Source organism: Aspergillus flavus, chromosome 3 (genome assembly GCF_009017415.1).
Source record: "Aspergillus flavus chromosome 3, complete sequence".
Taxonomy (NCBI): Eukaryota; Fungi; Ascomycota; class Eurotiomycetes; order Eurotiales; family Aspergillaceae; genus Aspergillus; species Aspergillus flavus.
Genome location: NC_092407.1, coordinates 221,832 through 244,605, shown reverse-complemented (window position 1 = coordinate 244,605; position 22,774 = coordinate 221,832). Strand labels below are relative to the sequence as shown.

Below are 22,774 nucleotides of genomic sequence, written 5' to 3'. Positions count from 1 at the left end.
TGTGTTGAGCTGGAGATATGTATTCATCTGGCTCACTCCAACTCTGTACTAAAATGCCGACATAATGGCGACACTAAGCCTAATCCAGTACCCTGAGCTTTTCTCGCAAGACTGTGAACAAGGGCTTCTTGAGAAAATTACATAGTTATTTACTCTTGATGGAAACGATTGTAGCCTCTTGCAGACAGAGCTCATAGAAATACACTGTACTTGACCCTCTACGAAAGGTCACGACGCTAGTCGAATTTGGTTAGCCCGTCTACAATATAGTAAAGAGATAAGTGGGCTCCCGGTCTTTGGGGTCAGCGTCAAGCAAACGCCGAAATAACTTAAACCCCAACATCCCGAGGCTTTCCTTCGGTGATTGCTAGGACCGTAGATATCCGGTGCTTGGTAGATGTCATAAGGTTTGACGTCGTACTACAGTAGACAGAACATAAATACAGCCCGTTGGCTTGTGAGAAACAGTGGATTCTTCTTTACCCCATCCCTATCGATATATATCGGAATTTATCATCCATCCCTACATTAAATAACCGACATAATGACCCTAGCAGGAAGCTGCATGTGCGGTGCAATTGCATACACCTCTGACTGTATGTACATGTTGCATATTAACCCGCTACTGCGAAGGGTTGACTAACATCGTACTCAATCCAGCCGAGCCTCTGGTGAAGGCTTTGTGCCACTGTGTTGATTGCCAGAAGGTATGTGGCTGGTCTGTGGGCCAGAACATCGTTCCAGCCTGCACCACTCCCCGATTGCAAGGAGTGAAGCATCGAATAACAAATATATAGTGGACCGGTGGCCCATTCACGTCCAACGTCATCGTTCCCCGGGATTCTTTCAAAGTGACAAAAGGTACCTAACCACACCAGCCCCATTCACCTCACATATTTGTGGGGCTTTCGTCTCATGTTCGATCACCGGGCTGAGAATTGCTGCAGGAGAACCCTCGTTCTATGATGTCACCGGGGCCTCGGGCAAAAACAACCGCCATTTCTTCTGTGGCAAGTGCGGGTCTAGTCTGTTCACAGAATTAGAGCTCATGGCCGACAAGACCGTCATCAAAGCCGGGACTCTGGATGGTGGCGAAGCGAACTTGCGCAACAAGGTCGATGTTGAATTCTATACCAAAGACCGAGTGTCGTATCTTTGTGCTGTGCAGGGCGCTAAGCAGGAGACACTTCTGGGTTGATTGGTTTGATGCGGCTGCCCCTGAGGTAGGGCGATGAGGACGTGACTGCAAGACACTCCTATATAAGGGTAATGACCGTTGGGATGATTATGACTTTGACGTTTGGTGGCGATGTACATCTTGTAATGTCATGTAGTAGTATGCACGGTGCTGGTGTAGTTGCGGAGTTGAAGATACCATGCATTGAAGAAGATGTTTAGCAGAATATATGATATACCGCATTATGTTAGTCAACACCATATTTATTGAAAGAGTAAATCACTGTGCAAGTAATGACAATCTCGATAACTCCTTCAATGATTCATCATATCGAGCAAACTAGCTGTGAAAGGAACGAGAGAGTTTACAACTGTGGCCTATTGGCCTAGCTACTAGATTCTCCACTACCTTGATCATCCTTCCGGCAAAAGCGGATCTCAACATATCGATATGGCTCGTGGCTTTCTCTAGTGGCCCACCATCGATGACATACATTTGAGCGATGATATCAAAGTTTAGCTTTCTTTTTACGAAACACGAAGGCATTCGTGTGCATTCCACGGCGATGTGACACTCTTCCTAATGGTTGCCTTGCGATTTGCCTCATGTACCAACCCTAAGACATACGCTTGCATAGAGTATGACCACGTACATACAGCGGGCATTAGTGTCTAATGCGTAAAGCGGCTTGTTGGAATCTCCTCCCACCATCGACAATTAAGTACTTATTAATAATACACTGCATAGCAGCATTGCACTTGTAGGGTGCCCAGAGCTCCTGGCTGTGGGGGTCCACTAGCACAATATACATACATCCGACTGCATGAGAGGGTACTGGTGGGATCATAGGCGCCCTACATACTGTCCCCTGTGGCAGCGACGAATGGCCAAAAGCTACAATATCTCGGCATTAACTGTTCTGACCGGAAGCAAAGAATATTCTTCATTATCCTTGTTTGGAGAGTCTTTTCATTCCTAAAGCATCGGAGCTTTAGAAGCAGTGATGTACTAGTAGAGCACCAACCAACATCCTTACGGCCTAAAACGTTAATTGTCGTACCCTCAAAGTACCGGGTTGCGCATCTCCATGTTCAAGCCATCAGCGCGTTTGCCGGTGGAATATCTGCGGGCTGTTCTCGGCAAAGTCAGGAATGGCCCGCCGTGGAACCCAACAGGCCAGAAGCTGGGCGCTAGGAAAGGTCGGTATATCCGTAAATGTATGCATTACTCTACGGAGGACTTGCGTGCGACATGTCATATCCAAGGATCCATCACTGTAATCTTACATCATCCAAGCCAATGACCATCACTCAGCCACGCCATTCAGAAACATAATAGTCTGGGCGTATGGTTGACTCACCCAGTGGGATGCCTTACTACAGTCCATAAATTCAATACAATTTGGAAGACGGGCACCATGAATAGGAAACCCAATGACGTATCGGATGCCAAACAGGGCTGACGACTAGTAGGGCCCACCACGTTCTGCAGCCCTCAGCTAGTAAGCCCAACTCCATGATTATATTTGCAACTCGTGCAGGGTATTGGTCAGCTGCTTGAGGCCCACAGGGAATTCAGCATTGCCCTCTGCCCTGCCTAAGTCATCCTGTCTTAATCCGCCATGCTATGTGATACTCTTGTCGTATCGTATCCCTTGCTCACGATAGAATTTCTAATATTGTGACTCAGGCGTCCGTAATATGGATGGCTATTTGCGCTGTCCACTGGTTATCCGACAAATAGCCTCACAAATCCTGGCAACGTGTTGCGGTGTACGGTGTCACCGCCAGTACGCCCAAGGCACTACTGCGAGGCTATTGAGTCAATGCGTGGATCTGCAAACTCAGCCATGCATGATGCCGCCGCCATGCATTTTAAGGCGGGCCAACTCATCAGACCGTGTGGCGATCATCCTAGCTGCCGACCAAAGGGTCTCCACGGGCCCTGAATGACAGCCTTAAAATGAAGCAACCGTGCTGCTACCGCTCCGAGACCGCGCAAAGTTCTGTACAGTACCTACCACAGTCATGTCTAAAGAAATTGATCCATGCGGGTGCAACGACACTGAACCTACTCGTGAGTTGGTTCTTTGTTTCGATGGCACCGGAAATACCTTTCGTGCAGATGGGAGCGAAACCAATATCCTCAAGATCTTCCGTATGCTTGATCGAACCAAGGATAACAGATGTGAGTTGTCTTGACTCTGCGGTACTACTTGCGGTAAACTAACCCGTATAGACTGTTACTATCAGCGTATGTGTCTATGTTGAACATTCCCTGCGGATCTCAGTCTCACACACAACAGCTGGCATAGGAACCGATGTTACCGCCGGATCGTTTGCAAGTCTAGCATACCAGCCCTTCACCAATCTTCCGACCAAAAGAATTGTCGACCAAGCATTGGCAACATCATTCAACGAGCACGTTATCTCAGGCTATCGCTTCCTCGCCCGCCGATGGGTCCCCGGGTCCAGAATCTATCTATTTGGCTTTTCTCGAGGAGCATATACAGCCCGCTTTCTGAACGAGATGTTGGACTATGCTGGACTTATCTCCGCCGACAACGAAGAAACCATTCCTTTTGTTTGGGAGGCGTTCATCAGATACAAGTTTGCGGATGCCGGCAAGGAAAGGGATGACGCAGAAGCGTCGCTGCGACTCAGTCGAGAAACCATGTGTCGGTCGCCCGGACTGGTCCATTTTCTCGGACTTTTCGATACTGTCAATAGTGTCGCAGAGTTCAACCGCGATGTCAGCAAGGACAACGATATTCAGCCGAGCCCGAAGATCATGCGACATGCGGTTAGTATCGATGAAAAAAGAATCAAATTCCAGCCCGTGCTATTCGATCCGCCGCCCATCGGCGGCATGAAGGCCAGGACACATCATGTCAGTACCTGGGCTGCAAATGGGGAAGCTATTATCTCCGGCCTTCCTCACCCCGTGGTCAAGGGGGACTTTGAGGAGGTGTACTTTGCGGGAGACCACAGTGATGTTGGGGGTGGGTGGCCGTCCCTCAAGACAAAGGCTAGCCAGATACCCCTTATGTGGATGGTGCAGGAGGCTATCATGGCCGATCTCACCTTTGACCCGATCCAGCTCAAGAAGCATGGGTGCTTCGACCCAAGAATAGAGGACTACGATCCCGACATTGTTCAAGCTGCCGAACAAGCCGAGATCCATGACTCGCTGGGCTACGATTTCGGGAGGGGGCTCGAGGTTCTCTTCTGGCGGATGATGGAATACATGCCCTTCAAGCGTCCAAAGGTCTCGCCCGACGGGGAAGTCCATGAAACCAGATGGCACGGCCGTGGCTTGCGAAGGCCACTTCCGCCGGCAGCCAAAATCCATTCCAGTGTGCTTCATCGATTACGTTATGATCCTGAATACAAACCCTACAATCTCGGAATGGGGAACAAAGGCACAGCGAAAGAGCAGGACGACGAGCAGCGTGAGATTGGGCAGTGGAGACGAATCGCGCACGGTAAGCTCTGTGAATACTGGGTGAAACTGCCTAGGAATCGGAAGTGAGATACTGGTCTGTAACTGTATATTCTTCATTGTTCTCATCCTGTTGTATATTTGTCTAGTGTTCTGTGGACTGTATTCTAAGCGTGCTTTAATGTCTATCTTTCTTTTTCTCACCCTTCCTCGACTTGCACAATCTGTATCGTAAACCGCACATAGAAACGAATATAGCCTACTTTGAACATGACTTAGGCTATGGGTATAGTATGAATGAAAGGTTCTCCAGCTGTTCATATCTGATATATCAAATACTACGCTTCCTCTCGGAATCTTTCAGCCATGAAACTTCTGGATACTTGACAATACCGCAGACCACTTCGACTCTGGCTATCTCTCCTCCATTTAAACCTAGTGACACCGTCTTAAAGGTTCAGCGGGATGCACTGGCAACGTGTCAGGTCGGCGATGTCATATGACATGAGGATATCCAACCCCTCTTGAGGTATCTTTGGATATCTGAGCTAGTGGGCGCAATCTTCATTCTCAACCGTCAGACCTCGTTTTCTATCTCTCATCCACCACCCTGATTCCTTCCGATTGCTGGTACATGTGCGTCACTGGTTTCTTGTTGTGTGTATTTTATGTTATTTATTTTCCTTCAATATTCTTTTTTTTTTTTTTTTTTTTTTTTTTGGATAACACCATTTGAGGCCTGGGTTGATTTCCAATATGCCTCCTGCTCCTAACATTTTAACCTTCAGTCTTGGCTGATCATCACCGACCAGGGAATGCCGGTCTCCACCACAAGGCAACAACCAACTTCGATAAAAAGAGGACGTCACTACGGCCAATCCAGGGCTCTGCCTGGTATACCACCATCATCACCCGGGGGTCACCTGATGTCAGCCACGGATGACAGGAAGTGCACAAAAAGCACGACAGTCGAGTCCTCCACCAATCTGCGCGTCAACCTCCGTGCACTTCAGCTGGTGGGGCACCACTCTGGTGGGGGCCAAAAGGCAATGCTTCTCGCTGTCAATCCGAAGGCTTGATTTTGAGCCTCTTTCGGCCATTCCCGACGCCCAGCCTCGGTGCTTCGATCTGTCTTCCATAACGCCTTCGAATGGCATCACCACAATTTGTGAGTGGTCATGATCTTCCCTACTTGGGGTGTATGTGCACTAGTGGCTTTTAGCAGGCGTGCAGTGCGTCAAATACACTTGTTCCCTTGATAGTCAGGGAGCACTTCTATTCTTGGTCACTCTTGCCTCCTTTTGCGTCTCTCTTTTCTTCTTCTCCTTTTCTCTTGCTCTGTAACGCTGTTACCGCCCCAGTTCAGGCCGTGAAATAACCCGTCCAGCTCTGAGGTCTTGCTAGACTACCATGGCTTCCGTGGAGGCACCAGTACCCAGACAGCGCAGAGCCCAACGGAAACGATCCAAGACGGGCTGCCGCACCTGTCGGTAAGCATAAAATAGGCTTGTCCCGATGTAATGTCGCAGCTCTGACAGCTCACCGGTACAGTGCCCGGCATATCAAATGCGACGAATCACCCGGTACTGTATGCCAAAACTGCACCTCGACTGGTCGCATATGCGAAGGATATGACATGTGCCGGCTGCCGCATAAGCGAACCGTTGTATGTCTGCCCGACATTGCAAACCGTCTCTGTTGGGTCATGAACTCGGACGAGAAAAGATGTTTTTCATACTTCCATCATCACTCAATCTCCAATTTGACTTCCTTCTTCGACTCCCCGTTGTGGCAAAGACTGGTAAAGCAACTTAGTCACATAGAGCCGGCCGTGTATCATGCTGCGAATATGCTGGGTGCGGTTCAAGAAGACTCAGAGGAAAATGACATGCGTCTAGCAGGAGTCAACCTACATCGTCCTCGGCACCGATTCGCCTTGGAACAGTCGGCACGATCCTTTGCTCTTCTCAATAAGCGACATGCATCCCACGATCCACAGTTTAAAGAGGTAACTCTAGTATGCTGTCTACTGTTCACATTGTCAGAGCTGTTACTGGGACAGTATGATACAGCTTTGCAGCATCTCCGGAGTGGTCTGCAAATTCTGAATGAAGCAGCGACTTATATGCACTGCTTGTCAGCCATAGACCAGTCTTTGGTCGAAGCGTTCGTGCGGTTGGATGCACAGTCATCGCATTTCGGAAAGGACGGGCCACTCTTGCATCTGAACAAGGCAGGAGAGGAGAAGTGGTCACACAGCGATACCATGTCATTACCTCGCAATGTGCAAGAGGCTCGACGGGAACTCAATCACGTATTAAGCAAAGGCATCCCATTTCTCTCCGAATGCTGGTCACTTTCCAGTACGGAGATCAAGCTCCACTATAACTCAATGTGCTTAACACAACAGAGTCTTCTTGCGTCTCTGACTCAGCACAAGCAACGATTAGAATTGTTCTGCGAACAGTCCTATGCCAAACTCAGCCCGAAGGAACAGCGAGGGGTAGATATAATCCGATTGCACTACCTTGCTCAGATCTTAAGTATTAAAACCTGCTTCTTCAACGGTCCAATTCCGGGATATTTGACCCCCGAATACGTATCCTTATTATCCGCCCATGAAGCGCTGATGGCGAAATTTCCGGAGCGTTCCACAACCACGTTAGACAATGGCATCATCCCAGGCCTGTACGTCGTGGCATCTAAATGTCCCGACTATCGTGTACGCTTGCGAGCCATTAAAGCTCTCCAGTCCTGGCCACATTGCGAAGGCTTGATAAATTCCAACATAGCTGCTTCATTGGCCTTTGAATCTCTCAAACGAGAACTCATGCAAGGGAATAAGGATGAGCTGTCACTCATAGTTGGAGATAACGAAGTAGAACTAGTCCGCTTCTTGTTTGACACCCTAAGCTCCACAGAACATGCTGCACACTGGTCAATGATTAAAGCTTCTAGGATTCTGCATGATGAACCATGAACCACAAACACTGGCCTCCGGGATCGATATCTCTTGACTGAAAGCACTCAAAGGGAATGACAAATTTGAACCCCTGTCAGCTTTTCACGAGGAACAAAACTTCTGCAGAAGCAACGCCGCGGTAGTACGTTCCTCTAAGAGCAATGAGGGTGAATATCCCATACAGAGTATATATTAGCAATCTATTGTCATTAAGGTTCCAATCGTAACTAGGTGTAATACATTGTATGACCAGGGGAATCACCAACAGGAGAGCGAAAGATGACAAGCCCGATTTTGTCCACCCTTTAAACAAGTTCATTATGCCAAAGTAGCCTCAAATACCGCAGTACGAAAGTCTGCATCAGACCTCCAAACTTGGGTAACCTTGAACTCCGCCTTCTCGAGCAGATCAACCCATTGCTTCTCTGTTCGCTCAAGGGAGGAAAAGACCTCCATCATATGGATATCGAGTGTTGCAGATAGCGCAGGAACATTGGCACCCTCGGGCATTACATGCTCATTAATGAGAAGGATTGAGTCACTGGCCATCGCTTTCCGAATGTGACGCAGAGCTTCAAGCGCCGGCTTGTCGGGCCAGTCATGCAAAACCGTCCGCAAGTGGTAAGCCTTAGCACCTTGAATAGGCTGTCCCTCGAACATATTGATCTTGACAGCACTGATTCCTTCGCCGAGCGGCTCTTTGATGTCGTCAATGACTTGTGGGAGATCTTGGACAATGTATTTGCCCGGCAGTTGTGGGAACCGTGTCTTGAGTGCTATAACATCATGCCCGACACCACCACCAACGTCGACAAAAGCGACTCGCTCCGGAGGTACCTGTAACTTGTCCAGAACTGGGAAAATCTCAAACCACTCAACACCGTAGTGTCGTTTGCTTTCAGTCATTACTGAGTTGAACACGCTTTGTGTCGCGGGTCTCTTGCTCAGCCATTCGAAGTAATGCTCGTTCGTTTGATAGGCCAGCTGGAAGGGTGCATCGTAGGCATCTGAAGGATTCTTGTACCCCTTCTCTTCGAAGTAGTCAAAGAGCTTTGAGGTGATTTGCATGTTTGTATGACTATTATCATTAGAATGAGACAAAGGTGCAAGGATTATAGGCTTACAAATGCTTGATCATATCACCAGGCACTGAACCATTTCCGTACAGCATGGCGATCTGTGAAGGCTGATATGTTTCGGTGTTGGTCTCCTTGCAGATGTTGTGGGAGCAAAGGAATCGCATTATGCGTTCTAGTCAATGTAAGTTTGTTTTTGCTTCGTATGAGTCTAGTAGTGATGATGGGCCCATACTCAGAAGCTCCACGTCCCCTTTCGTTTTTGACGAGAGTTCTGCCAGGGTCATTTCGGTCCCGCTGGATGTAACGAAAGCATCAAAGATTCCCATGCCCTGGGCAACCCTGATTCCGGCAATTCCATAGTGCTACTAGGTTCAGTGCGGATTCGGTTATAAAGGAAGCTCGGCAGTAACCTACCGCGAAACAATGCTTTTGGATGATCTGGACTGGTGTCTCCAGTGCGGACTGAAGTTGACCGATTGCCCCGAGAAGCTGCACACGCTCCTCATCTTTAATGTTCTCTGGGGCTGGGAGGTTTGCCAGCGCGGAGTTAAGAGTGGAAGTGAGGTCGGACAGTAGGGTTGTCATGGTGGAGAGTGTTCCGAAGAGATGTAACTAGAAGCTTCAAATTGATAGAATTGCGTACTACAGGAAAGACTACAGATAGGTCGGGCTGTCACTACCTTTATATATCTGACACCATGTTCGGTCAATATCTTCGCTTTGACCGTGAAGACCGAACATCGGGCTAAGGATCGTCGAATACCCCGAGAATCACGAATCATGTACACGCACCCACAAATGACAGTCCATGGTTTCCTGTCATTGTTGGATCTAAATCCACGAATTAATAACGCTAATAACGAGTCACCTATCATACTGTAGACTTGGATATGATTGGTTTATAGCCCTGAGGATCGAAGATGCCAGCAAATCCCTCAATATCCTAATGTGGTTTAGTTCGATATTGTACACGTTTCGGCCAATCAACGATTAACGGAAACGGCCTGCGGGTGGAATCACTGGGTTAGGAAGGAATTTAAATGGAATGAATATGAATATGAACCCTGAAGTAATCAAAGATTCCAAGTATAGAAACACAACTTATGGGAAGGCATGTTCTTTCTCACAGACCTCAGTCTTTACTCCGCGGTGTGGTCAAGTGACATTCATTGTCTTCTAGCAGCTAGTACTAACCGTCTGGGAAACACCACAATTTTATATATAATATGAACTTTTCCACCCGCTTAATTTAAAATAACCGGAACTGGTGTGTCAAGTCACTTTTTTATGATCATATGGAAGAGTGATCAGGAACGGTTCAACAGGTTCAGATGTCTCTTTAAAGTACTTGTACACCACGCGAACAACTAGTGCAATACCGCTTGATTGCTCGAGTATATCTTGCAGTTCTCAGACGTATCGCGTACGTCGAGGGTCTGCTGAGACCAGATTTATATCTGATCACATATGACACTCGCCAGTTTGTCTCTCCTTGCGTCTACTCCAACCTAGAGGGTCATGTAAAGCCAGAACTGTTTCTTGTTCCGAACCCTCGGAGTGGCAAAGATGATGTACGACAGTGTGGGGATGTGGACATTCCAGCCTTTAAGCAACAAATAGATAGAAACTGCCATAGGTGCACAAGATATAATGACGAAAAGATCTCCACCGCTATCCAGACGCTTCCTTATAATCATTGCCGGGAGACCCGCGTCCCCAGACTCGGCTTTTCCGATTACCCCGGATTGTCCAACGACCGTCCAATGGTTACCGAAGAATGTTGGCCTTTGCTGTTCTCAAGCCCCTCCGGCGCCTTCTCTTTACCTGTGCTTTCGGTGTGCAGCGACGATCCATCGTCGGGGGTTTAAGAACCCGCCCGTCTGCCGGCCCAGGCGGTCACTTTGTTTTTGCTTGTCTTGGAGGTGGATCCGACTCGCCTAGTACACAAAATGACGGAGTCAATCAAGGAGTCCATCAGCCATCTCGAGACCGTTGCAGATGAACGGGGTGTTACAGGGTCTCAGGACATGAAAGAGCCGAATGTTGATCCGAATCATCCACAGGTTAGAACTTAGCTCCCCAAACCTGTGGGCTTCCGCTGACGAGCTAACGTGGATAATCCCAGAACTGGTCCACAGGAGCGAAATTATGCACATATCTTACCGTCTGCTTCTACACCTTCCTCGGAAATGTAAACGGGAGTAACTTCACGGTCGCGACAAAGGCTGTTATAAAGGAATTCCACGTTTCTCAGACCCAGGCGGGCGAGCTAGTCTGCTTTAACGTCTTCCTTCTAGGCTTGGGAAATGTCTTCTGGGTACCACTGATGCGCGTCTTCGGCAAGCGACCGGTCTATTTATTGTCTATGCTATCTCTTGCTATGATGAATGTCTGGTCGTCGCGCGCGTCGAGCTACGGAGAACTGCTGGCTTCGCGGACCTTATCGGGCTTTGCTGCTGCCGCCGCAGACGCGACGGTGCCAGCGGTGGTGTCGGACATGATCCCACCGCAGGATCGGGGTCATTATCTGATGTTCTTCCATTTGGCCCTGACCGCAGGGCTGTTTATCGGTCCTTTAATCAACGCATATCTCGTCCAGGAAGAGGACTGGCGATGGATGTGCTATTTTCTCGCCATCGCTACGGCAGCGACATTCGTTACTGCCATCTTTACTGTTCGCGAGACCACGTATGTTCAAAGAAACGCATTCGCTCCTAAGCGCAAGCTATGGCAGTGGATGTCGCTGACGGTGGGATACAACCCCGATGCGTCATTCATTCGAACAGTGTCAGATATTGTGTGCAATATAGCATACCCACAGCTGCTCTGGGCTGCATTTGCCATTGGTATCTCGGTCGGATGGTAATGCCTCTACATGCCCAATGCGCGTCTATCACATTTCATACTCACTGACATCGCTAGGAACATTGTCGTCCAATTAACTGCCTCGCGTACCTTCACCGCAGCCCCCTACAACTGGCCCGCAGGAAGCTTAGGGCTTCTCTCCCTCTCCGGTTTCATCGGTTCCGTCCTAGCCTTCTGGCTGGGTGGGCGATTGATCGACATCATCTCCACCCGCTATACAAACCGACAGGGAGGGCCACGTCTCCCGGAGTATCGACTCCCCGCCATCATAATCCCGGGAGTCATTGGTCCAAGCGGAATTTTGATCTTCGGTCTTTGCATCGCGTATCAAACCCACTGGATCGGAGCGGCCTTCGGTTATGCCATGCAGGCATTTGGCGTCGCCGCCATTTCCAACGTGGCGGTGACTTACTCCCTGGATTGTTACAGGCCGGTCTGTACCCAATTGCTTAGCTCATGTCTTTAGCCAAAATTACTCACGCTAATGTGCAACAGATCACCGGCGAAGCTCTGGTCATTATCTTTACTGTGCGCAACACCATCGGTATGCTGCTGTCCCTTTATGCGGCCGATTGGATCGAGCGTCAGGGTCCTGCGCCTGTCTTTGGGGAGATGATGGCGATTCAGGTCGCTAGTATCTTACTTGCTATTCCTCTGTTTATCTGGGGTAAACGGTTACGGGCTGTGACGTCTCGGTATGGCCCGATGAAACGATTCCAGGATCAGGTTGAGACGTGATATACGGAGGACTGGCTGGGAGTTACGGGTCGAGATTTATGAACAACTTTGCTTTCTTATTTTCACTTGTGTGTAAACGAGGACAATGCATATTTGAGATATTAGAATGAGATGTCGCAGATGTAATGAGCAACAAGAAAGCGGAGCTGGTGAGCACAGATGCTAGGAGTGTACTTCGTAAGAGCAGCCCCAGTGCAACTGTGGATGTGACCACGCAACAAGGAAGTTCAGATCCTCGTGCAGACACCAAAATATCCCTAAGCTCTCTAGTTAAAGCTTCAACCCAAGGGAACAAATCATACCTGAAGAGATACGAAGTACTAATTTCCAGGTTCAACCACCAGAAGCCCAAAGAGTTATACACATATGCAGTACACGTAGCACCCCCGCACGAACAAAGATAGGCTCAAATTTACCTTCCCAGACGTACGGAGTACCTGATCCAGTAAATTGCTTGAAGCATAGAAGCCAATACAGCCGTATCAGGTGGCGACGCCAGCACGGGAAATAATTCCATAACCATCAACAGCGGCACTGTAGTCAAAGGCTATTTCCTAACCTAGCAAATTATACGAATGTGGATAGAGGTCTAGACGTCACGCTACCAATATTGCTTGAAGTGTATATTCCGTATCTTGCTAGAACTAAAAGTGTAGTTTGGCGTCGGCATTGCTCGGCGCCGAGTGTAGCGGCATATTGGCTGTCAGTTGTTGATTGCGCGGGCTTTAATTTATTTTCTTCAGCGAGATAAGAGTTTGCTAAGCTGTGCTATTTTAGTGTTTACCAGTATTTAGGTACGTAGTAATCTCTTTAGACACTAGAAGATATGACTAGATATGCGAAGAATTGCTGGGTCTACTAATACTGTCAATAGATGAATGTGTCCCTCAGGTAGAGATCCCGTGACATGCGAGAGATCCTCCAAAAATTGGTATTGCTAAGATGGCTGAAGCATGCAGCACATCTCCAGAGTACTCCGTAAGAATTCCGTATCCCTCGCTTAACTTCCGGCTCGAAAAAAAAGTCTAGTGAAAGCCTAACAGATTAATTGCCTAATAGTGCAATGGTTGTGGCGTCTTAGTGCAGGAGATGTGGATCATTGAGGACTAATGAAGTGTCGAACCGAGCCCATGGAAGTTTTTCCGGTTCCCAATCTCTGGGTTGGCCCCAAGATCCACCGTTTGAATAAAGTGAAATTTGAAATTCCCATCTGAAGATCGTTGGCAGAGAACACAACTTGATCGACAGGAGTTGAAGAAACAGTGGCAGAAAAAAAGAAATAGTGTAAACCATGCTTCTACGATTTGCCGACGTGATTCCCTAACCAGGGTTGAAGCTGTCACGTTCGGGTCTCCGACTAATGATTTCCCCGTGTTTCTGCGAGATCTGTTTCTTTACCCCGTAAATACTCTTGTGGCAACTGTGAAGTAAGGGGGATTGCCGCGTTGGTCTGCAGCCCAGGATGCCAAGTGGCCATAGTGAGTCGAAAGAAGGCCAAGTCTGGCAAAGATGGGACTTGCCCACCCCAGTATGTTCATGCGTGCCATTACACTGGGACCAATGCTCGTGGCTCGTTTCGGCAGGTGTTCTCAAAATGGGACTCTCTTTTAGGCGGCAGATTTGCCATCCTCTACGTTTGAGACACGGCATTGGCCTCGGCAATACTATGTAGCCTTCACTGGAGATTAATTTACTCGGGCATGTCCGGAATTGAGACTACAATTCCGCTTAGACAACCACTCCTGTCTGAACGGATAGGGAGGACAGGCACGGTCGAAGCATCTCCGAGACTCTGACCCACGCGTCGAGTCTGTCATGAACAAAGATAAGGTTTAGCTAAGAGAACGTGTAACAGATTCTCAATCTTCGAAGGATTCGAAGGCAGGCCGATATTTGAATTTCCAGCCAGGTGGCCACCATGATCCCTGTCGTAACACGATAGTGTGTCGATCAAATCCGCTGGGATGCATGGCAGGCCATAAGACGCTATCCTGATTTGAGACATCCACAGGCGACACCACCTGCGCGGTGGACGGAGAACAGTAGTAGTATTGACCCGGCCATACAATCAGTCCTCTAGTTTGCTTGACTCTCCACTTTGCCGCTCATTTCACCCTAGTCCTCAGCCCCGTTCCAAGAATCCAAGGAATCCAAGCACCTCGGGATCCACCTTGTGGGTGACAAGACACCAATGTCAAGTGCAAAAAGTCGAGCATTTGATTTCGGGTCACCCCTGTCATGGGTGTCAAACTGACTCCTGCTCAAGGTACGAGCATTTGACCGCCAGTGTACCATGGCATGAGCTTCTGGAAGGTGTCGGGGAGGAGAAGATTTCTCGAAAAAGTATACGACGAGCGAATAAGGATATCATTTATGACCTACAAGCTTCCCCGGACAGCAGTCTTAGACGTCATGGAATACTAATCAAAGTTTTGCGAGACCCAGGCACATGGTCTCGGACTGCAGTCTAAGCGCATGCTATATTAAAAGTTATCTTTAGTCTGCAGAAGCCAATAACTTAGTACCGGCCAAGGATGAATAAAGGTACCGGATGTGCCCATCTGCACTAATGTAATCTCTTTGCTTCCTGAATTTCGCCCATGATTACAGAAAGGTCATATTCGTGAACGACCTTCTTATTCCATCGTATTGTATAGAGCCCGTCCATCTCGTCCATATGAAGGATACTCGTAGTGAGTCTCTCCGATAGAGACTGGCAAGACAACATGGCGGACAGCACAATTATACCGGCCATGTCGCCGCCGGCCGGGCAGACATCCAACTTCATTGACCCCCCATACATTGGGACTAAATTCCTCGTCGTCAATTGCGTCTTTTTACCCATCGCAGCTATCGCGCTGCTGATCCGAACATGGACACGGTTGTTTATCGTGCGCAGTTTTCGCTGGGATGACTGTGAGTCTCTCGTTCACATCGACGACGCCATTTTGCTAACAGGAAGACCAGATTTTATGATCATAGCTCTGGTGCGTTGGTATAATCTTCGGTTCATCATGCCTCGTACCCAACCGACTAATACGGATTCTTTCGCCCTTTCCAGCTTCTATCCGCCGCCATGACCGGAGTCACTTTGGAGAGTAAGACACCACACCGTCCAAGAAGACATGGCTAGAAGATGGTGGTTGACCGTCGCAAATAGTGTTAAACTGGGGTCTGGGAAGACACATGTGGGACGTACCAGCGCAATATTTATCACCATGGTTTATGAAAGTACGATCGATCATCCTCGGCATGCACACCAGTCGCTAACAGCCTCTCAAGTTAAACGTTATCGCCGCGATTATCTACTGCGCCGGGACTGGTTTTACTAAAGTTTCCGTCCTGGTCTTCTACATGCGCATTTTTCCCAGTCGCAATTTCCACCACGCCGTTTGGTCGATCGTGTTCATTGCCGCAGGATACAGTGTGGCCAGCGTTTTGGCCAATGTTCTTAGTTGCAAGCCCGTTGACAAAGCGTGGTATCCTACCAAAACTGGTCATTGTATGAACCGACCGGTGTTCTATTTCGCCAATGCTGGATTGGGGATCTTCACCGATTTCGCGACGGTCATTGTGCCCATGTGAGTCTCGTTCCCTATCAGTCAGAGTCTTCATTGAAGGAATGCTCACAGACTGTTCTCCCGACAGCCCTTGGTTGCGTCGATTGCAGATGCCATTACGTCAAAAGATCGCCGTTAGCTGTATCTTAGCGATGGGATGCTTGTGAGTGATATTCGTCATGCTACTGAGATTACAATAACTCACAGTATGGTAGTGTTGGCGTCGTCAGTTGTATCCGCTTATCGACCTTATATACTCTTCTCAAAAGCCCGGATCTCACCTGTAAGTGCCGCCACGGACCAGCCACGGGATATTCTCTCGTTAATACGCCCTACAGGGAGCACAACAGACGCCCTAATGTGGTGTACGATCGAGCTAAACCTTGGAATTACCGGTGGCTGCATCACAGCTGTGCGCCCCTTCGTTCGTCGTTACTTCCCTCGTCTTCTGGGTCTATCCTACGGGAATGGTTACAAATATGGCGATTCCTCTCGCAAGTACGGCCATCCACTGGGCTCTGTTCCTCGAGCAAACGCGCCCGATTTTTCGAACGCACGCAGTAACCAATATTCGACTCTCACGACGGCGACGACCGTCATGCCAGCAGCTGACAATGGGAGCGAAGAACATATCTTACAATATCCAGAGATGCCTGCGAAGAGCGCCGATGGCATTGGCATTGTCCGGACGGTTGAGTTCGACGTGGAGAACTCAAGTGCCCGGAGGTAATCTTACTTTCTTTTATTTTTTCCTTATGTCTTCATGAAATTTAATACCTACTGTGCAAATTTTTTTTATAGCGTCGCGTTCAGGAGTTGGTGGGTGGCACATTGTATAACTTCATATCAGTGGTGGGACGACAAACAACTACGAAGCGACGAGGCATTATTAATCGGCGACAAAATTCATAATTTACTAGATTAGAGAAAAATCGACTACTGAAATTCGAACCTCGGAACCAAGAGATTGAGTGGGCCCCATAGTTTGTTGGCTATAGGAGGGACTAAGGTAGAAAAATGCTGCTAGAGATCTACTAATCTCCCAGACTAACTGCAGTAGGCCCTTACGCCGACGAGAATCGCGACAATCATTGGCCATAGCCACCCATAATCTCCGCATAACTCCTGGCGAGATAATCTCATTCTCAGGAACACACACATGGGCACTGCCGATGTTGCTCCACCATGAAGAATGTTCTCCTTTCTGAATTTGCTGCGTCATGACTCGGCCCGGACGGCGTCTCCAGTAACGGTCATTTCTCCAGCCGATGGCTCCTGAATCATGTATCCACCTGGTTGGACCTTTTTAATCCTTCGCTTCCCCGACCGGAACTACTGTTCTATCCCCATCAACTGAGCAGAGCTCTTCCTGTCACCATGCGCGTCAGTTCTGTTATTCTGCCCCTGGCGGGCACTCTCTTGGTTGAGGCCTCCTCGAGTTCCCCCGGTTGCAGCGCTCTCAAGGGATCGGTCAACAGCTCCATCTTCTACCCTAACACCGATGTGTACGAGTATGAAGCGCAGAATTTCTGGTCCAACACGGAAATCATGAGCCCCGGATGTGTTTTCCGCCCGCAGTCAAGCGCTCAATTGGGCGAGGGAGTCAAGGCTTTGGTCGATGCCCAGGCCAAGTTCGCTGTGCGCGGTGGCGGTCATATGGGTATTCGGGTACGTAGGAATCTATCCAGAATTAATAGGGTGGTTCTAATTCATTCTAGGGATCGAACAATATCGACAACGGTGTGCTCATTGTGATGTCCAACCTGACCACTCTGGAGTTGTCAGACGATAAGTCGATCGTGTCGGTCGGTCCATCCCACAGGTGAGGAACCCCCTTTCACCGAGGAAAGAGCCTCTTCTAAGACCGAGTGCGTGATCTAGATGGGAGGATGTCTACGCTTACCTCGCCGATTATGACCTCTCCGCGCCAGGTGGCCGTCTGGGCCCCGTCGGTGTCCCCGGATTGCTTTTGGCCGGAGGCGTCAACTTCTATGGTAACCAGGTTGGCTGGTCCTGCAACTCCGTCGTCAACTACGAGGTCGTCCTGGCCGACGGTTCCGTCGTACAAGCCAACAAGACGAGCTACTCCGATCTGTTCTGGGCCCTGAAGGGAGGCAGCAGCAACTTCGGTCTTGTCACTCGCTTTGATTTGGAGACTGTCAAGTCGACCAAGGTCTGGGCTGGTAGCTACACTGTGTCCTCGGAATATGTAGACCAATTCCTTGAGGTATGATACGTCAGACTTCCAAAAAGCTAAATGTCGCTCTAACGAAATGTAGGCTGCGGCTACCTATGCTGCCAACATCTCGGACCCCAAGACTCACATTGTGCCTGCTCTGGTTCCGGGTGACAGTCTCCTGGCTTCGGTCATCCTGTTCTATGACAGTGAGGACACCAGCTATCCCGATATCTTCAAGCCCTTCACCGATATCCCCGCCGTGGCCAGCACTCTGGACTTCAAGACCGTCTCGGAGTTTGCTGCCGAGACTGGAGCCATGGTCGTGCCTCACATCAAGTACGTATTTATCAATCTAGTTGAGCATGAAATAGTTCAGTGACTAACATGATGTAGCGATGTGTTTGTCGCCGGCACTGTCGTCGGTACCACCTACGCCGAGCTGCTTCAAGGCATCAGCATCATCAACACCACTTTCTTCGAGCAGCTGCCCAAGCTTTACGACCAGATTCCCGCCGATAACATCTCCACCATCCAGCTGGACTGGCAGCCCATCGGTGCCGACTGGATGAAGGCCTCCGAGGACAGAGGTGGTAACGCCCTCGGACTGGACTCATCCAAGATCTACCTCTGCTATGCCGAGGTCGTCGAGTGGATCGGCTCCAGCTACGACGACATCGTCGCTCAGTGGGTCGAGGAGACCACCTATGCCATCAACAATGCCACCCAGAAGGCCGGCTTGTATGACGCGTTCAACTACATTGGTGATGCTGCCGGATTCCAGTCCATCTTCCCCGGATACGGCGAGGAGAACGTCTCCAAGTTGCAGACTATTGCCAAGAAATACGACCCCAACCAGGTCTTCCAGACTTTGATGCCGGGTGGCTTCAAGATCTACTAATCTACTCTTCTTGTACAGTATAGTATATAGTCAAGACCGTGTCTCTTCGGGTCCTAGTTAGGATATACATACAATAATAATCACTGATATTTCATTCACAAAGGTATACCGTATTAGAATATCCAAAAGGGACTTATATGCCACTCATCGTAACTCAGCGTCCAGCGCTGCGATCCATCCATTCATCCCTCACAAAGCGAACGAAACAAACAATGAATGACAAAAAGACCCCTTAATCCGAGCCCTAAAGCCCAGCCGCCTGGACCAAGAACTGGGCCGCTTCCTGGGCATTGGAACCATAGGAAAGATGAGCCATGAAGTTCATACCGTTCAGGCAGACGGGATCACCAGAAGCGCAGAATTCCTTGACCTTATTAGAAGCGAGCTGCCCAACACCCTGCGTCTTGAACGGGTCGCCGAACAGCACAGCTCCGGAAATGGCATCGGCACCGACCTTGCTGGCGGCGTTGTGCACGACCATGGCACCCTGGGAGTATCCACCAACCACGACCTTGGTGTTCGGACACTGCTTCTTGGCTTGTTGGATGAGTTCGGCCATCTTGGGTCCGCCTGATGCGCCCATGTTTGCGTTGCCCTGGTTTCCCCTCTATTAGTCTCTGTCTTGCGTATTTTGTATTCAAAGATTGTGGGAGGGGGATGCGGAAGGGAGGGGATAACATACAGCAGCATCAGCAGGGTAATCAACACCTTGCACAGTCACTTTATTTCCAGTCAAGGAGGCCAACTGCTTAGCCACGGGCGGTCCAACGACCGATCCCATGTTGCCCATTTCACTTGTTCCGCGGGCGAAAATGAACGTCAGTTCCTGACAGCCTGCGTTCTGGGTCACTCCGTTCTCTGTAATCGAAGCTCGTTTAGTCAATCCGGGCAAGCCGCCAGAAGAAGATCCGCCTAGCAAACTGCTCAGGTCGGGGATGTTACCAGTGCTAGATCCGAGACCGGGAATACCGCTGCCGGATGAAGAGGAGCCGCCGAGCCCGGGGATGAGGGAGGAGCCGCCGAGTCCTGGGAGGCTACTGCCAGAGGAAGAGCCGCCGAGGCCAGGGATCAGGGAAGCGAGACTTCCAAGTCCGCTTCCGGTGGAAGAACCCAGGCCGGGGAGGCTGCCGCCAGAGGAAGAGCCGCCGAGGCCAGGGAGCATAGAAGCGAGGCTACCCAGGCCGCTTCCTGTGGAAGAGCCGGAGCTACCGAGGCCGGGGAGGGAACCCATTCCTGGGAGCTGACGGCTTTCGACCGTCTTGGTCGGGGCAGCAATGGCACCGCCAACGAGAGCGAGGGCTGCGATAGCCTTCATGTTTGTTTTATTTCGGAGGAAATTGAAGATTCAAAGAATGACAAGAGCACAGCTCTGATAACGAATGACGGTCGATGGAATGAACGGTAGAGAGAGAATGGTTTAGATCCGCTGGGATGGACGAGACAAATCCCTGAAGATGCGGACGAGGATGGGGGTTTTTATATCCCTTTTCTAATACTATCCCAGCATTATGGCAGGGATAAGGTTTTGATGCCTTGACTACATGGGTATAGTGCTACTCCGTACTTGGGGGAGGATCTATGGTTTAAGACAGTGGGTCCGGTTTCATCCTTTCGAGGGTTTTGGCATCGGTCGCTGTTAGTCTTAAACTGTTTGTAACTTAGTGCCCCGGGGACGTTGGAGACGCACTGCGCATCCAACGGTCAACTCCCCGATGACATCTGCCACTGATTCTGCCTACATCTACTGGAGTGCTATACCTTGGTATATACTTGGTCTATAAACCAGCGTGGCATTACTGGCAGAACTCCCACGCTGTGTGTGCTATGCATGCGAAGAACTGCTCGGGATTCGTTTACCGAATCCTGAATGCCGATCTAACTCGGACCATACCAAGAAGAATGTTAGTGGTGCGTGAATCAGGGAACAGTTCCTGGAAGGATGAACGGTGCGTGGTTATCGGCCGATCCATCCCACACTAATTGCAAGCTCGTCTCAGAGTGCGACAAGCCCTAAGCTCCGGCTCAGCCGAGGCTCCAACGATATTAATCGCGATGGGAGGTATCACTGGGTCAATAACTCTGTGACTGACTCGATACAAATATAGCACAAGGTTCTTGCAGTTGATTGCTCAAACGGCTGTCAAGTGTTTGCGGTAGATTAACTGGTTCAGGGATGATGTGGAGTTAAGGCTTAGTTAGGGTTTGCGGTTTGTGATCACTCAAAATTCAGGCATGGCATCGACTCCCAAAACGGGTGATTTCTCCGCGTGGTCAGTCAATCTCCCGAGATATTCCCGGTAGTCTTGGTCCAATGCCTTACCACAAAGGTCGGGACCATTTGTTGGTTCTTTCGATCGACAGGAGATTTGGGTTATGTTGGGAACTCGGTCGAACGAATTTTGGCCTTGGTAGGGCGTCACTCATACATATCCTTTACCTTGTACCCTCCTGGGAACCACGCTCCGGCTCTGTCATATAATTTTCCTAAAGAGCTACTATAGCACTGCATTTATCCTAATTGATTTTCACATCGTAAGACCTACAATGCATCAATATCCTCTCTAGTTAAACACCCACTGAGTCAGCCCCTGAATCATAATACATCCCCGTATAGCGATCATGACTACCTTCAACCTTACACCGTCGTGTCTCAACTTCCGATCAACACGAACACCGATCAACTAGCCTATTTCGGTCATACTCCGGAGTATACATGTTTCAGAGCAATACTAAGTTTTCAGCGTATTCTGATTGCCCATAAATGCCGAATCGCGATGACAAAAAGCATGCAACCAAGCAAGAATAAGTCGAGGATGAGAGACCCTGCCAATAGGGAAAAATACGGGAACATGACTCTGCTGGGCTGGACCCCATACGGCAGTTGGATTAATCTTATTTGAGTTAAGGCTAGAAAATTCTAAGTCTCAGATCAACAATGGTGGTAGATCTACTGCGTTTCATGGGTTGCTCCACCTTCAGCACAATCTACTAGTATACGCAGTATACGGTCCAGCCGTCACATCAACAGAATCTTATACTAAGTCGGTTCACCCTCTTCAAACAACAATGGCTGTACCCTCTTCAGTCGCAGAACAGCGGCCTTGACCTTGAGTTGCTTACATGGTAGTGCTACGTTGTAAGAGATGCTCGAAGACACCAACCCTTCACATTCTCCCGTCGATCTCTAACTATATAGACTTTGGTCAACTAAGTTGAAACATTCCTTAATGACAGTCCTGAAATCTCACTCTTCGAATGTTCCAGACATGTTCTAGGTGACAGGTCCAGTCCTTCCGCGTTTCAATTCTCGTGATAAGAGGCTGAGGTGCTATCCTAACAGAGTACGAGTACAACGGTGCGTTGATAAATCACGAAGACAGACGTCATAGGTGGAGTCTTCGACTCTACTCCACTGCGATGTTGATGAAACAATCAAAGCTTAATTGACCCGGGACTTAGGGTAGGAAAATATGACCCTTCGTATTTAAATTGTGTGATCGCTGGACAATTGCCGAGGTTTAAGTAACGCCCAGTGCCCATTGCAGTGTTGAGTGGTGCAGTCAATCTCATCACTTGCAGCCTAGTCTACTTCAGCTGTCAAGTGACTATGTACCCAACAGCGTTGTCTGGCTTTCTACAACATCTTTACCCTCCGTCTAGGCCTGACGACCTGCTTCGGTGAGTCAGAGCGGATGAGTTGAGTCCCTTGTCAAAGGCATTAGTGAAAACTGTCATTCGCCATCCCTACGGTCATTCCTTGAAGCTGTTTAATGTCATAATCAGGCATCCTTCGTGGTAGGGCATTTACAATTCATGTATATCTCTCGCTTCCAGATCATTCCCTGCCCTAAAAATAGTCGGCTCCTATTAACGCA

General features: G+C 49.2%; 9 protein-coding genes across 9 annotated transcripts; 7 read left to right on the top strand and 2 right to left on the bottom strand.

Moving 5' to 3' along the window:
- Positions 1-373: 373 nt before the first annotated feature.
- Positions 374-1,576, top strand: F9C07_2281363 (DUF636 domain protein). Its single transcript, XM_041290813.2, has 4 exons — positions 374-596; positions 661-707; positions 798-861; positions 948-1,576. The coding sequence occupies exons 1-4, from the start codon at positions 545-547 to the stop codon at positions 1,196-1,198; spliced, it is 414 nt and encodes a 137-aa protein (XP_041143940.1). The 5' UTR covers positions 374-544; the 3' UTR covers positions 1,199-1,576.
- Positions 1,577-3,059: 1,483 nt separating this feature from the next.
- Positions 3,060-4,708, top strand: F9C07_2281362 (uncharacterized protein; the record flags this gene model as incomplete). The annotated part of the gene is made up of 3 exons (XM_041290811.2): positions 3,060-3,364; positions 3,416-3,430; positions 3,468-4,708. Exons 1-3 carry the CDS (start codon positions 3,205-3,207, stop codon positions 4,706-4,708), a joined length of 1,416 nt encoding a protein of 471 aa, XP_041143939.1. The 5' UTR covers positions 3,060-3,204.
- Positions 4,709-5,433: 725 nt separating this feature from the next.
- On the top strand, positions 5,434-5,697 carry F9C07_4235 (uncharacterized protein; the record flags this gene model as incomplete). Its single annotated transcript, XM_071511201.1, has 1 exon — positions 5,434-5,697. One exon carries the CDS (start codon positions 5,434-5,436, stop codon positions 5,695-5,697), a length of 264 nt encoding a protein of 87 aa, XP_071364757.1.
- Positions 5,698-6,028: 331 nt separating this feature from the next.
- On the top strand, positions 6,029-7,598 carry F9C07_2230143 (uncharacterized protein; the record flags this gene model as incomplete). The annotated part of the gene is made up of 2 exons (XM_071509855.1): positions 6,029-6,108; positions 6,170-7,598. The coding sequence occupies 2 exons, from the start codon at positions 6,029-6,031 to the stop codon at positions 7,596-7,598; spliced, it is 1,509 nt and encodes a 502-aa protein (XP_071364756.1).
- A 181-nt stretch (positions 7,599-7,779) lies between these two features.
- On the bottom strand, positions 7,780-9,358 carry F9C07_2281359 (putative O-methyltransferase). The gene is made up of 4 exons (XM_041290821.2): positions 9,074-9,358; positions 8,892-9,021; positions 8,705-8,831; positions 7,780-8,658 (listed from the first exon to the last, which is right to left on the bottom strand). The coding sequence occupies exons 1-4, from the start codon at positions 9,242-9,244 to the stop codon at positions 7,899-7,901; spliced, it is 1,188 nt and encodes a 395-aa protein (XP_041143938.1). The 5' UTR covers positions 9,245-9,358; the 3' UTR covers positions 7,780-7,898.
- A 19-nt stretch (positions 9,359-9,377) lies between these two features.
- On the top strand, positions 9,378-12,817 carry F9C07_2281358 (major facilitator superfamily domain-containing protein). The gene is made up of 4 exons (XM_041290810.2): positions 9,378-10,722; positions 10,785-11,521; positions 11,582-11,957; positions 12,020-12,817. Exons 1-4 carry the CDS (start codon positions 10,609-10,611, stop codon positions 12,260-12,262), a joined length of 1,470 nt encoding a protein of 489 aa, XP_041143937.1. The 5' UTR covers positions 9,378-10,608; the 3' UTR covers positions 12,263-12,817.
- Positions 12,818-14,796: 1,979 nt separating this feature from the next.
- On the top strand, positions 14,797-16,655 carry F9C07_1360828 (uncharacterized protein). The gene is made up of 8 exons (XM_071508019.1): positions 14,797-15,178; positions 15,230-15,249; positions 15,324-15,360; positions 15,423-15,493; positions 15,545-15,843; positions 15,911-15,985; positions 16,038-16,105; positions 16,161-16,655. Exons 1-8 carry the CDS (start codon positions 14,989-14,991, stop codon positions 16,550-16,552), a joined length of 1,152 nt encoding a protein of 383 aa, XP_071364755.1. The 5' UTR covers positions 14,797-14,988; the 3' UTR covers positions 16,553-16,655.
- A 544-nt stretch (positions 16,656-17,199) lies between these two features.
- On the top strand, positions 17,200-18,899 carry F9C07_4230 (putative 6-hydroxy-D-nicotine oxidase; the record flags this gene model as incomplete). The annotated part of the gene is made up of 5 exons (XM_041290808.1): positions 17,200-17,490; positions 17,541-17,644; positions 17,704-18,049; positions 18,102-18,337; positions 18,395-18,899. The coding sequence occupies 5 exons, from the start codon at positions 17,200-17,202 to the stop codon at positions 18,897-18,899; spliced, it is 1,482 nt and encodes a 493-aa protein (XP_041143935.1).
- A 37-nt stretch (positions 18,900-18,936) lies between these two features.
- F9C07_2147579 (putative cutinase) lies at positions 18,937-20,342 on the bottom strand. The gene is made up of 2 exons (XM_071509212.1): positions 19,582-20,342; positions 18,937-19,494 (listed from the first exon to the last, which is right to left on the bottom strand). The coding sequence occupies exons 1-2, from the start codon at positions 20,212-20,214 to the stop codon at positions 19,144-19,146; spliced, it is 984 nt and encodes a 327-aa protein (XP_071364754.1). The 5' UTR covers positions 20,215-20,342; the 3' UTR covers positions 18,937-19,143.
- Between the last annotated feature and the right edge of the window lie 2,432 nt (positions 20,343-22,774).

What these genes read in the sequence shown, in the direction of transcription:
- F9C07_2281363 (XM_041290813.2), top strand. Translation starts at nt 545, where the DNA reads ATGACCCTAGCAGGAAGCTGCATGTGCGGTGCAATTGCATACACCTCT. An exon ending in AATTGCATACACCTCTGACT is followed by an intron (nt 597 to 660) that starts GTATGTACATGT and finishes TACTCAATCCAG; the next exon opens with CCGAGCCTCTGGTGAAGGCT. An exon ending in TTCTTTCAAAGTGACAAAAG is followed by an intron (nt 862 to 947) that starts GTACCTAACCAC and finishes GAATTGCTGCAG; the next exon opens with GAGAACCCTCGTTCTATGAT.
- F9C07_2281359 (XM_041290821.2), bottom strand. Translation starts at nt 9,244, where the DNA reads ATGACAACCCTACTGTCCGACCTCACTTCCACTCTTAACTCCGCGCTG. An exon ending in AGGGGACGTGGAGCTTCTGA is followed by an intron (nt 8,832 to 8,891) that starts GTATGGGCCCAT and finishes TACATTGACTAG; the next exon opens with AACGCATAATGCGATTCCTT. An exon ending in GGTGATATGATCAAGCATTT is followed by an intron (nt 8,659 to 8,704) that starts GTAAGCCTATAA and finishes TAATGATAATAG; the next exon opens with TCATACAAACATGCAAATCA.
- F9C07_2281358 (XM_041290810.2), top strand. Translation starts at nt 10,609, where the DNA reads ATGACGGAGTCAATCAAGGAGTCCATCAGCCATCTCGAGACCGTTGCA. An exon ending in TTGATCCGAATCATCCACAG is followed by an intron (nt 10,723 to 10,784) that starts GTTAGAACTTAG and finishes GGATAATCCCAG; the next exon opens with AACTGGTCCACAGGAGCGAA. An exon ending in ATTGGTATCTCGGTCGGATG is followed by an intron (nt 11,522 to 11,581) that starts GTAATGCCTCTA and finishes TGACATCGCTAG; the next exon opens with GAACATTGTCGTCCAATTAA.
- F9C07_1360828 (XM_071508019.1), top strand. Translation starts at nt 14,989, where the DNA reads ATGGCGGACAGCACAATTATACCGGCCATGTCGCCGCCGGCCGGGCAG. An exon ending in CAGTTTTCGCTGGGATGACT is followed by an intron (nt 15,179 to 15,229) that starts GTGAGTCTCTCG and finishes CAGGAAGACCAG; the next exon opens with ATTTTATGATCATAGCTCTG. An exon ending in GACCGGAGTCACTTTGGAGA is followed by an intron (nt 15,361 to 15,422) that starts GTAAGACACCAC and finishes CGTCGCAAATAG; the next exon opens with TGTTAAACTGGGGTCTGGGA.
- F9C07_2147579 (XM_071509212.1), bottom strand. Translation starts at nt 20,214, where the DNA reads ATGAAGGCTATCGCAGCCCTCGCTCTCGTTGGCGGTGCCATTGCTGCC. An exon ending in ATTACCCTGCTGATGCTGCT is followed by an intron (nt 19,495 to 19,581) that starts GTATGTTATCCC and finishes AGGGGAAACCAG; the next exon opens with GGCAACGCAAACATGGGCGC.